Below are 12,050 nucleotides of genomic sequence, written 5' to 3'. Positions count from 1 at the left end.
AACTGGAAAGCATTTACATGTATGTCTATTTATTTAGGCTTCTTTATAAATTGTGTAGGAACGAGTATATGAGTATAATTAGAGTAGTGTTATTATGTATTCTCTGATATGCTGTCTAGATTTAGGTAGATCCTACCATCCTATCCTACCAATATTGTAAATGCGAAAGTTTGTACGGATGTGTGTGTTTGTTGCTCTGTCAAGCAAAATCTACCGAACCGATTGCAATGAAATTTGGTACGTAGACAGCTGGACAACTGGAATAACATATAAGCAACTTTTTATCCCGATATTACTACGGGATACAGACTTATGAGGGTGAAACTACGAGGCGCAGCTTAACCGAGTTAAAGTTGAAAAAGTCAGGTGAAACACAAATTTTATCAAGGTAACTCAGTGCTACATTTTTACACAACAGACACACGTCGATTTATTTGTAGACATTCATAACGAATTTCGTGTTATCAATGATAAATATTATAAATATAGGAATGTGATGATTATAATCTATTTTCGTTTTATTGTGCATAAAAACTCATTCGCGTCATTGGTTTTATTCCATTGCATTATTTTTATTGAATCCGAGATTGTAATTAATATAAAACGCAACCTAAAGCCTTTGTAGATGACGTTAATTGGCTCACTAACACGCGCGCGCTCTTTTTTTTGCAGCACGACTTTACTGGGAGCAAGGGTCCTTAATCTATATGTCAAAATATTTTGTTATTGTTTATTGTTCACTTACACATTATTAATTGTGGTCAAATAAACCGATATTTACTCGACTTTTTCCTTTTTCCCAGCCACTTCCTACTACATAATTATTTAGTTTGTAAACTAGCTGATTTGGGAAACGCCGAATTTGCAAGACTTATAATTGAGGGCAATTGCCTTATAATTGAGGGCTGTGAGTGTGAATACTTTGTTAATGAAATACTCCCGGACTAACCAGATGACAATATATTTTATGAAAATCTATCCAATTCGGAGGATTTATATATCTATAGACTTATGGATATATATTAGTTACTAGCTGTTGCCCGCATGAAAAATGGAGGACTTTATAGACGTAGACGTAGACGTCTTTAACGCAGCCCTATTGCGAAATCCGATCTTTGTGCGCGTCTACTAACTATAAACTAATTTCTTACCAAATTCCACCTTTATACGTTCAACCGCTTTTGAGATTTCGTGATGTGTGAGGGAATGACCTTTTGCCTTTATATATATGGATTGCATTCATTTCACAAAACACCACAGTAGTTGAAAACGCACATCCGTACCGTATATATTATAAACTAGCGGTCCGCCCCGCCTTCGCCCGTGGTATATATATAGCCTATAGCCTTCCTCAATAAATTTGCTATCTAACAGTGAAAGAATTTTTCAAACCGGACCAGTAGTTCCTGAGATTAGTGCGTTCATACAAACAAACCATTCAGCTTTATAACATTAGTATAGATGACACAGTCTACGAGTACCTAACCATAATATTGGTATATTTTCCAATCTTTCGCGATTATATACCATGTAACTATATACCATGTTTGCCGCCTAATTGAGAATCAATCTTGATGAAAGTTCGTTGGGACAGAGATTAATTGCTTGCCGTGACGCAACCGGCCGCAAACAATTATTTTATGACACAATTTCATAATCTCATACAAACAATGTGGATATCCTCTACGCTTTATTGGAGAGTGTATTTTGATAGAGGTTAAATGTGGGAAAAACTGTTCGCTGGTGGTCAAATCTTACCTTATAGCTGTTTTGACGTATGTCTAAAAAAACTTGTCCTCAAAACCCTTTAATTTTTTTCCGATTTTAAATATTATGATGGCTGTTATGAAGAGTTATAAATATAACTACATAGTTGGAAGAAAATATTAAATTGCCCTCGAAACAACGATTTTCGGGTTAGAAAGTAGTCTAGTCGCATCTCTCTCCCAGACATTCCAACAATAGGAGCTTAGCATATATAGGTTCATCAAAATAGTCTCAGCCTTTTTTGCCATGAAAACGGAATATGTAAACGGAAAATATAATTAAGTTCCACAAATACTTTTATTTATATACCTACTTTCAGAATAATAATCAGTTATATTCTTATTCGTGAAATAGTTCAACATAATATTATTGTGTTTGCTTAAATAATAAAAATTACGTAAAACATGAACTCATCCGACATCGCATTAAAAATATATTCTTCTGTTGTTAAAATATACAAAATCACCTAAAATATCGATATGTTAAATTCAACATAACAATGGGTTGGTGCTTTGCTAACAACGAGTAGGTGTCTTTACGTACTATTTACATTTAATATCTGTGGTCTGGGCGTGGGCGCCTAACTACATATCACGACATTTTAATTTGAATATTTAATTACATATGTAATACTGGCTGCGCTCCGCGGTTTCACCCGCGTAAGTCTGTATCCCGAGGGAATATCGCGATAAAAATTTGCCTATGTGTTATTCCTGTGGTCCAGCTGTCTACGTACCAAATTTCATTGCAATCGGTTCAGTAGTTTTTGCGTGAAAGAAACATTCATATACATGCATACATCCATCCATACATTAAAAACTTTCACGTTTATAATATTAGTAAGATTTGCTGGCTTTGCTGTCGCTTGCAAAGTATTTGCCCTTTGGAAGTCCAACTCATTACAACATTTTTCGAGAAGTTTCTGATTTCAATTGTATTTTTCTAAATTAGTTCCTCGAAACTCCGTGGATTCTCAACCGATCGACGTGATTCTTTGTGTGTTAGAACTACTACAAATACCGACGTTCTTACGTGATTATTTTTTAAGAAATAATTATTTCATAACCGTAATCATGTGGAGAACATGGAAGCCACAGATTTAAAAAAAAAGTCACAGTGATTACTTCGCCTCATTAATAAATAAATTGATAAACGCCTTTTCATTATAACGAAATGCCACTCATAGGAGTGCATTCATTCGGTCAGCGATCTAAGTACTCGTAAACGATAAAGCAGTCGTAAAACAAAGTCATAACAGTTTTATAACACCCTCTAAAGGAGTTATTGAAGACTATTATCATTTATGGACTTCAAAACAAATTTTGGCCTCGTTTATTAGGGTTCCATATATAAACATAGGATAAAACCTTTTTACTAACTACTAGTATTATTTTTTTTATGCCATATGCGGGCAGAGCTGGTGGTTCGCCTTCGCCTTCGCTTACCAACGCCCATGAATATTCGTACATAGTGGGTGCCTCTGCGATGCGATACCCGCTTTTACGGGGAAAGGGATAAGGAAAGGATTGACGGATAGAAAGAAGGAATGGACTGGGAAGGATGAGAAAACGAAAACGGGCCTCCGGCTTCGGCTCCGGCGGCGTAATAATATTTCGTACGATGAATGGGGTATTCGTATTTGCTAATTACGACTCGGCTATCCGTGTGTCGGTCCGTCAATCACCAACCTATTAAATCGCATGAACAGTGAAATACAGTTGAAATTTTTCACAGATGATGTGTTTCTGTTGCCGCTATAACAATAAATATTTAAAAACCAAATAAAATAAATATTTTAGAGGACTCTCATTAAACAAACGTGATTATTGATAGTTTATAGCGACAAGAGGATTCAGTTTTCACAGAATGTTATTTCAAAAATCTATAGGAATATTATAAAGCTGAAGAGTTTGGAATTAGGAACTACTAGTCCGAATTAAAAATTCTTTCAGTGTTAGATAGCCCATTTATTGAGGAAGGCTATAGGACATATACGTACCACGGGCTAAGCCGGGGCGGACCGCTAGTAAATAATAAAATTTAAATAGAACAAATGTTTAAAGAGGCCGCCCATACAACGTACGTGATTTTTTTACCGCTTTTACACATTCCTACTCGTACTTGACTGTTTTTTTTACGTAATATTTTTTTTCATTTCTTTGGAGTGATTCTTTAAACTAGTCAACAGATGGGAACATCTATAATAGCTACATTGAGGAATTTGGAATACAACCTAATATAACATTATCTCATAAAGATACTCGTACAATAAGTACCTACTTCAGATTACGTAGTAACAATTTACTAAACTGTGTCAAATATTACTATCTATTACTACACTTACCTACTAACTCCGCTTGTATTGTACCTACAAATTCTACATGCTAACCTTTATATAATTTAGGCTTCCTACCCCTCTGATACGTATATTGAAGTTTTCAATAAAATTAAACATTATGTGGGCAGTATAAAATTGACTGCACCTTCCATTTTGAATTGGATACATACATAACTGAAACATACATAAACTGGAAGGAATAGGAACGAACCATTTATTTCGATACTACAATTTGCTATTAAAAATATATATGTATTAATTATTCTTCTCATATCTCGTACCGCTATTGCTTACGTTACTGTGTCAACGAGTTGTGACAATTTTTTCGAGGGTAGTTTTGTAAGAAAGTTACGATTCACTCTGTCACATTTATCTATCAGTACACAGTATACACAAGTATCCGTTTGTGACCATGGCGCACGTTGCCGTGTCCAAATATCGCCAAATACACAAAAAGGTCAACCGTGGTAAGGTTCACAAAATAATATAACATAGTGTGTTAAGACCGTGGTGTTTTATCAACGAAATGATTGTTCAGAGTGATATCTTTTCTTTTAGGTAAGGTTAAGAGCACGATTGGACTTGGTGATGAATGCTCGGATTTTCTAAACATTACTAAAGCAAGTATGTATGAATTTTTTTAGTTGACAAAATAATTAATTGTTATCATAAGAATCATTCGTTTTAACTAAAAACTCCTTAGATACTTCTTGTGAACTTATTATTTAAAATCTAACTTGGATTTTGTAAATTTCATCATAAAGAACATATTTCATATTCCGACAAAGGCATTTTAATTATTATTTACGTTTTTAGTAATTATATTTAGAATGCGCTTCTCATGTTAACAATTTAATAAGTTTCGTTTTTATTTGTTTTATTATCGTATGTAATTAAAAGCATTGGAATAAACCTTAAATTTGGTATAATTTTGAGTATTTCCCAAAACCAGTGCTTTTTAAGAACAAAGTTGATTTTTAGGCATGAGAGTAAGATTAGTCATTTGATTGAGTTTTAAAGTAAAGATTGCGTTGTTATTCCATATGTGGTCTATAGAAGATTTTTATGTTCTTTCGCGATTCTTTGTTCATTCTTACGCCATCTTCCGGCACCAACAGAAACACTTGAAAGTTTTTTTTTATTTGAACGACATCTAGTAGATAGTTATGGTTTTCTCTACCGGATATAATAGTTTGTTTGTGATACCGATAGCTATATATTTTCTTCATTGACACGTTAGTTTAAATGGTAGTATGTAGCAGTTTTCATTATAAATTATTTTACAGTAAAAGATCATCAGAAACGAAAATTTACAATCATGACAATAATTAACTAAAAAAATATGCCAACTTATCCCTATAATTGTCATTTAATAGCTATTTTGTCTATGGTTGCTCTATTATTTTGCGCCTGCGCACTTGACTGATGGTCTACGCGACGTACAATAAAATCATATTGCAGAAAATTTGAAGTTTGTTGTTTTGGTGACAACATATCCATATTTATTTATGAAAAATTCACACTGAATGCAATTCCAGGTGCGAAACAGAATCATTCTGTGATTATCGCCCTGGATGCGTTCAGTCATTGAGAGTTCGAGCGGTGTACGGTAGCCATCTTGGATTCGAACAAAGCTTCAGATGTGTAGATTGTCTGTTTATCAATAATTTTAGTGCATTTCCCTGTTAATAGTTTGTATGTTTAGGATATGTACGGAACGTTCGTCCACATGTGTAAATAGCTATGGCTGCGACAAGGAAACTGCAAGGTAATTTGTTATGTTATCAGGTTAGGGATTGATTGACCCCAACCTATGTAGATACGTGTTCTAGAGTTCTATTGTCCGTCCGTTGGGACCTCGGCCGTACTGTCGATGCTTAAAAAGTGTAATAAATTGACTACAAATGTTGTGAATTCTCGATTTATACGTAATATCTGTGTAATTGATTGATGTGCTAATCGCGTCCTACGTGCTTATATTCGTAGATTTTCTCTAAGTCTAACGTGATAATTTTGTGTATTGATACGCTGAGGATGCGAAAACAGTACAGTTGAGTTGTGTAAACAATGTTTTCATGAAATATCGTCACGTTTAGTGAATTGCATCTGCGAAACAGGTTTGAATTCTTGTTATTGACAGTAATGTTGTTTTCAGGTGAAATAGATAGGTGTTTAAAAAAGGTCACGGAAGGTGTGGAGACGTTTGAAGACATCTGGCAGAAGGTGCACAATGCGACGAACAGTAATCAGAAGGAAAAATATGAGGCAGATCTCAAGAAGGAAATTAAAAAACTCCAGAGGCTACGGGATCAGATCAAATCGTGGATCGCCTCTGGAGAAATTAAGGATAAGAGTACACTTTTAGAATATAGGAAACTAATAGAAACAGTAAGTCAGTTTATTTTTGTTTACATACATCAACATAAATACCTTTTAATACTGATAATGATTATATTGCTTATTTTCCTTTAGTTTAACTCATATTGAAAAATAAGTATATATAAACTGGCATATGGTGTTTATTATAGGTTCAGTACCATGAGATATTCTCAATTAAACATTCCATATGCTGTTTATGAACTTTAAATAATTATATTCTACAATAATACACTAGGGTTTATCTCAGAAATTTTAACTTCTGTTAAAAAAATAATTACAATACATAATATGAAAAGGTTATTGTTATAATGTTTATTATAACTTGAATGCATATTTCTTAATTTTAATTGATATAGATCATATTATTGTTTAACTTATTTTATGTGACATGAATTAAAATAGAATCCCATTGAATTAAATTTTTAGTTTTATAGCATTAAATTGCTTTATAAATAAAAATTCTCATAGAATCCTATTGGTTGTTTAATAAAATTTTCCATTTAACCTGACTGTTAAACAAACAAGTTGATAATTTCCATTGTTTGAAATCTCTAATTAAAGTAATCTTCTAATACTTTATGTCAAGAGATCTTATTAAATAGTATTTATAGCATTCATATTACATCTTTGATTTTCTGCAGTTAGGTGTCTTGTTAAAAACATTTTTATATTATTATTTTATATTTTAGTTGATTTTTATGGTTTACTAAATTACGATTAGTTGAATACAATTTTTAAACTTAAAATACCAAATCATTGAATTCCTGAAGTTATACATTCAATGAAAACTATAGAATTTCACTTAACTCTCGGATTTTCTGCCTCTATATAAAAAAAGTTTTAAAATTTTGTGCAAATATATTTATTGGTGTGTAGTGTAGCAACACTTGCAAAGCAATCTGTTAATAATCATTTGAAATCTTGTTTTATTTACTCCGTAACTCAATGCAACTACTGAAATAACCTATTCAATTTTAATGTATAAACACCATTCATCTTCTCTGTGATTGAAATTTTATTCCTACGAAATACTGTTTTAACAAAACACATGTATGAATACAGATTATAACAGCATTATCTATCTTTCTATTTATTACCAACTAATTTGGCATTATACCTATGTACCTGGTATTATTTTACTATATTCATTTAAATATATAAGTTTTAACATCTATTCCATGTTTTGAACAATGAACAAAAGATATTCCATTCAATCTGTCTATAAATCCAAAATTCCTATAGTACATCCATGCTGTAGCTCAATGAACATACCCACAGTCACTTTGGTACTTATAGAAAGTGTAAATAGTAGATGTATAAAAATGTATTCGCTCTCCCAATATGATGAAATAATTTCATTAGTTACAGTTCACACAATCTTTTAATAAATTTAACTTGGTGATGAGGAATTTAATAAAGTTATAATGTTATTACAGTTAGGTACTTAATCTTTTAAAACTATATAATATGAATACTTTTAATAGTGCATAAAAATCTGTTATAAATCAAGCACTGATATAAGATGAAAAGATATTGATAAATCATGCAAAGAGTCCCGGCGATTGTGGATGACATGACCGAATTTGAATAACTTAGGATTTGACACAAAAATTATGTTTAGAAATTCAGTGAACATCATATTATTCAGTATATTGACTCATGTAAAATGACCTGGTTAAAGTGCAGTTATATCGTAGCAATAAAACTTTTCTGCATTGATTAAATGTCCCTGTATATTCAAGTCGTGAATAAAATATTGATATGTCAAATTTTAGGCCATCAATAACATTTAAAAACATAAGCAGTACCAACATATACACCAGCTGACCCGTCAAAGGGTTTTCTGCTTTACTCTTATCATTTAGAGGTATGCCAAATAGATGTTGGTTTATTCTCAGACCTACCCAATATGCACACAAAATTTTATTAAAATCGTTTCAGCTGTTTTGGAAGAGTATGGTAACTAACATTGTGACATTAGAATTTTATATATATCCAGAGATATATATGTATTACAATATCAGGCATTATTTGTATAATTATGTTTATATATGAAAAAGAATCATAGTTTTACACAAATATTTTTCTTATTAAATAGTAATGTGTCAGTCCCCTGGTATCTTTATATGAAATAAGTGTTTCATTAGTGTTCTTTAATATGAAAATGATAAATTATATCTAAACATTTTTCATGTCGTTTCAGCAAATGGAAAGGTTCAAAGTTGTTGAGAGAGAAACAAAGACAAAGGCATATTCAAAGGAAGGATTAGGGGCTGCTCAAAAACTTGACCCGGCGCAAAAGGAAAGAGAGGAGATGTCCTCGTGGCTCATATCCTCTATAGACGCACTTAATTTACAAGTGAGTTTTTAAATAAATGTGCACCGAAAGTGAATTATTATATATATCTTTTACTTAAATAATCAAGTTGTGTCCGTAGATGGCATGTAAACGTTATATAGAATTTTTCAGTAAAGGTGGGATGCATGCAAGGATCAATAGAAGTTAATTACAGCAATAAAATAGTAGAGAAAACTGGAACATCTGCTATAATTCCATGTATTTTTGTTCTATTTTTCATAATTTAGTTTTTTTATGTTACCATAAAAGAATCTACTATAAAAATATATTCGTTACATGCCTTCTAAAGTAGGTAATTTATATATTTTTCTGTCGCATAGATAAAGACATTTATATGAATGTTAACTAAATATTTTTGCCTGTAATAAACATGGTGTGAAAATAAAATAAAGCAGAGAAATAGTCAAAGCTGAAACCACCCCAGCTCCATGAAATTATCAGATTGTGATGCATGACGAAAACTTCAGGAGAACCCCTAGGACAATATATTATGGCATTTTATGCATATTAAAGTCGCATTATTGTTTCAGATTGATCTCTTCGAATCGGAAGTGGAGTCACTATTAGTGGGTAAGAAGAAACGACTGGACAAAGAGAAACAGGACCGCATGGAGGAATTAAAATTGAAACTCGAGAGGCATAGGTATCACATAAAGAAACTCGAAACGCTGCTAAGGATGCTTGACAACATGTCCGTTGAAGTGGAACAGGTGATTCTCAATTCTTTGTTTTTTTTAGATGTAGTTTACACACACACACAACACTAGAAGTGAAGTAAAGGCTTTTTGAAGTGATATTCTACTAGTTAGACTCAAAAGTTGCTTGGCATTGCAAATGGGCAGATATATGCTAATAGTAAATTTTAACGATAGCGTTGTTGTAGTATTTGTTTCATTGAAAAACTAATGCATATGTGTGTAATATGTGTTGTATTTAAACTTTAATGAGAAGAGTAGAATCTTTGAGAATGTTTTAAAAATAAGTTATTGCAAGTAGATATTTTCCATTAACTTAATTTCTTGTTATGTAATAGTGAGCGAAATAAACACATGTTTTTATATCTGTCACATTCATATAGTAGTCTGGTTAGTTACCAGGGGATGGATATCTGAGAGAAGCAAGTATTTTTATAGCTAGTTTTATTCTGCAGTATATAAGCCACATCATTACAATGAGTCCTCAAAATCTGTTCAATAGTTCTTTCTCATGAAAGCGTCTCAAACGTACGTGCATTTGTCCTTGCAATCCTTTGCAGATGCAATATTACTGGGATTTTCTTGTATTTTGATCACTGATTATCTGTTAATTATAAAATGACCACCTCTTTGGTACAATTTCGATTCAGTTTGAATAAGTTTGATTCTCATTTTTAAGAAAAACATATCCTTATATTAAGAATAAAGAGAAATATAAAATCTGAAGAATTCGTTTGTTTGTTTGCACATGATAATATCAGAAACTACTGGATCAATATCCAAATTTATCTCACCAATGGATTTTTGCTATTATTGTATGTATTATGGACGAATCCGGGTTTGGCTGCTAGTGTATAATATGTGTCCTAGACTTCACTAGCAAATACAATTTCTCTGTTTACCTTTCAATATTCAGCCTAGTAAAGTTTTAATATAACTATAATACTGAAAAAACAATTGTGGCGTGTGTTTGTCGCCTGTATATTCAAATGTCCGGGTTCGATTCCCGACAATATGAAAGTGTATTCAATAATCATAATCAGAATTTGTTTGCTGGATTTAAGTAAATACCTTTCCTTCATACCCCACTATGTTGTTCTCTCATTAGAATTAAATTTGCCATCTCTATTTACTCTTATACTCTACCCTTTCGATACTCATATATAGATATCAACTATAGTATATAGTTTTAATGTGTTATATAGCCTCCGTCTTGCTCAATCGATAGCTAGATTTACGTAAAGAAAAGAAATCTATAACGTTCCAGATAAAGAACATCAGAGAGGACGTCGAGTACTACATAATGTCGTCCCTCGAGCCCGGCTACGAGGAGAACGAGTACATATACGAGGACATCAACGGCCTGGACGAGATCGAGCTGAGTGGAGTCGGTGTACCATCATCGGCCACAACGGACAGTAACAATAGCAACGACTCACCCGGATCACCAACGAGCATGCTCTCAGGTATTTGCCTTGTTTTATTATGTAATTAGAAAGAAAAAGAAATGTTACTTGTAAGAATTTAATTTAACACCGTCTCTATTGTGAAGGGATATTACACGGTTTAAATTTTGTTGCTTTGCTCTATAGAGATTAGTAATATTTAAGGATTTTTATTCAAGCAAACATTAATTGCATATCTCTCTCATACATTACAAATATCCAAAGTATCTGAAAGTATTTATGTGTAAGAAATAACGGTGACAATTTTTTTTTTTCTCTTCTTTCATCATTACACCATGTAATTGACCAATTTGCAGGGACGAGTCCGCCCACGTCGCCGGCGCTGGACCTCCACAATCACACGTCAGACTCTGTCGACATCACGGACAAGAAAAAAAAGGACGACGTAAGTAAAGTGAGTACCGTACCCGCGCGCACACATTCACTACATTAACATCCGTAATCATCATTAACTTCAATTTTATACTTCGATTATAAAGTTGTAGTTATGTGGAGTATTGATTTTGGAATTCTTCTGTTGTTGTTTTTTTTTTTTATTATCTATGGTTAGTTTTAGGTTCTTTGGCGATAGAGTAAGGGTTAATTAGAAATAATTGATTTGGAATTATTGTTATAAATAGGCTTTTATAAATACGATCATAAGCCGTTTTAGAAATTATTAACGTTGAACATTTTAAATAGACTCATAAAATATATGATAGTTAAAATGTCTACAGAAAAAACATTAACAATTTATATAGAACCTAAAACTAACTCTATCCATTTAAAAAAGCTGTAGATATTTATTTTGTTCTTATTTTATGGTTTTTATTTTTATTTTAAATAACCATATATTTATCGAATACAGAGATGTTAACTTTAAATAAATAAAATATGATATTGTACAGAGAACCTAAAACTAATGAGTAAACGTCCGTGTTTCAGCCGGTCAAGCCGCTACCGCTCCGTGCGGTGTCGTGCGGCGCGGCCGCTAGTCCGGCTAACCTTACCGCGCTCAATCACTCCGCCACAAACAATAGGTCAGTCCCCGCGACACACTCACACCC

At 32.6% G+C, this 12,050-nt stretch overlaps 1 protein-coding gene across 5 annotated transcripts in view; it reads left to right on the top strand.

The window, feature by feature from the left end:
- The first annotated feature begins 5,501 nt into the window (after positions 1 to 5,501).
- LOC119838688 (CCR4-NOT transcription complex subunit 3) overlaps positions 5,502 to 12,050 on the top strand; it is a 14,511-nt gene continuing 7,962 nt past the window's right edge. For 2 of the 5 annotated variants that reach the window (XM_038364763.1, XM_038364762.1), the window contains exons 1-7: positions 5,502 to 5,873; positions 6,261 to 6,493; positions 8,688 to 8,843; positions 9,374 to 9,553; positions 10,788 to 11,004; positions 11,301 to 11,398; positions 11,929 to 12,023. In XM_038364763.1, the coding sequence (XP_038220691.1) occupies positions 5,849 to 5,873; positions 6,261 to 6,493; positions 8,688 to 8,843; positions 9,374 to 9,553; positions 10,788 to 11,004; positions 11,301 to 11,398; positions 11,929 to 12,023 (1,004 nt within the window). In that variant the 5' untranslated portion in view covers positions 5,502 to 5,848. The remainder of the gene's footprint in view (positions 5,874 to 6,260; positions 6,494 to 8,687; positions 8,844 to 9,373; positions 9,554 to 10,787; positions 11,005 to 11,300; positions 11,399 to 11,928; positions 12,024 to 12,050) is intronic. The other 3 variants (XM_038364766.1, XM_038364764.1, XM_038364767.1) reach the window with 3 other exon arrangements.

The sequence above is a fragment of the Zerene cesonia genome, unplaced genomic scaffold (genome assembly GCF_012273895.1).
Source record: "Zerene cesonia ecotype Mississippi unplaced genomic scaffold, Zerene_cesonia_1.1 Zces_u004, whole genome shotgun sequence".
Taxonomy (NCBI): Eukaryota; Metazoa; Arthropoda; class Insecta; order Lepidoptera; family Pieridae; genus Zerene; species Zerene cesonia.
Note: the sequence above shows the minus strand (reverse complement) of the source record. Positions and strands in the feature narration are given on the sequence as shown.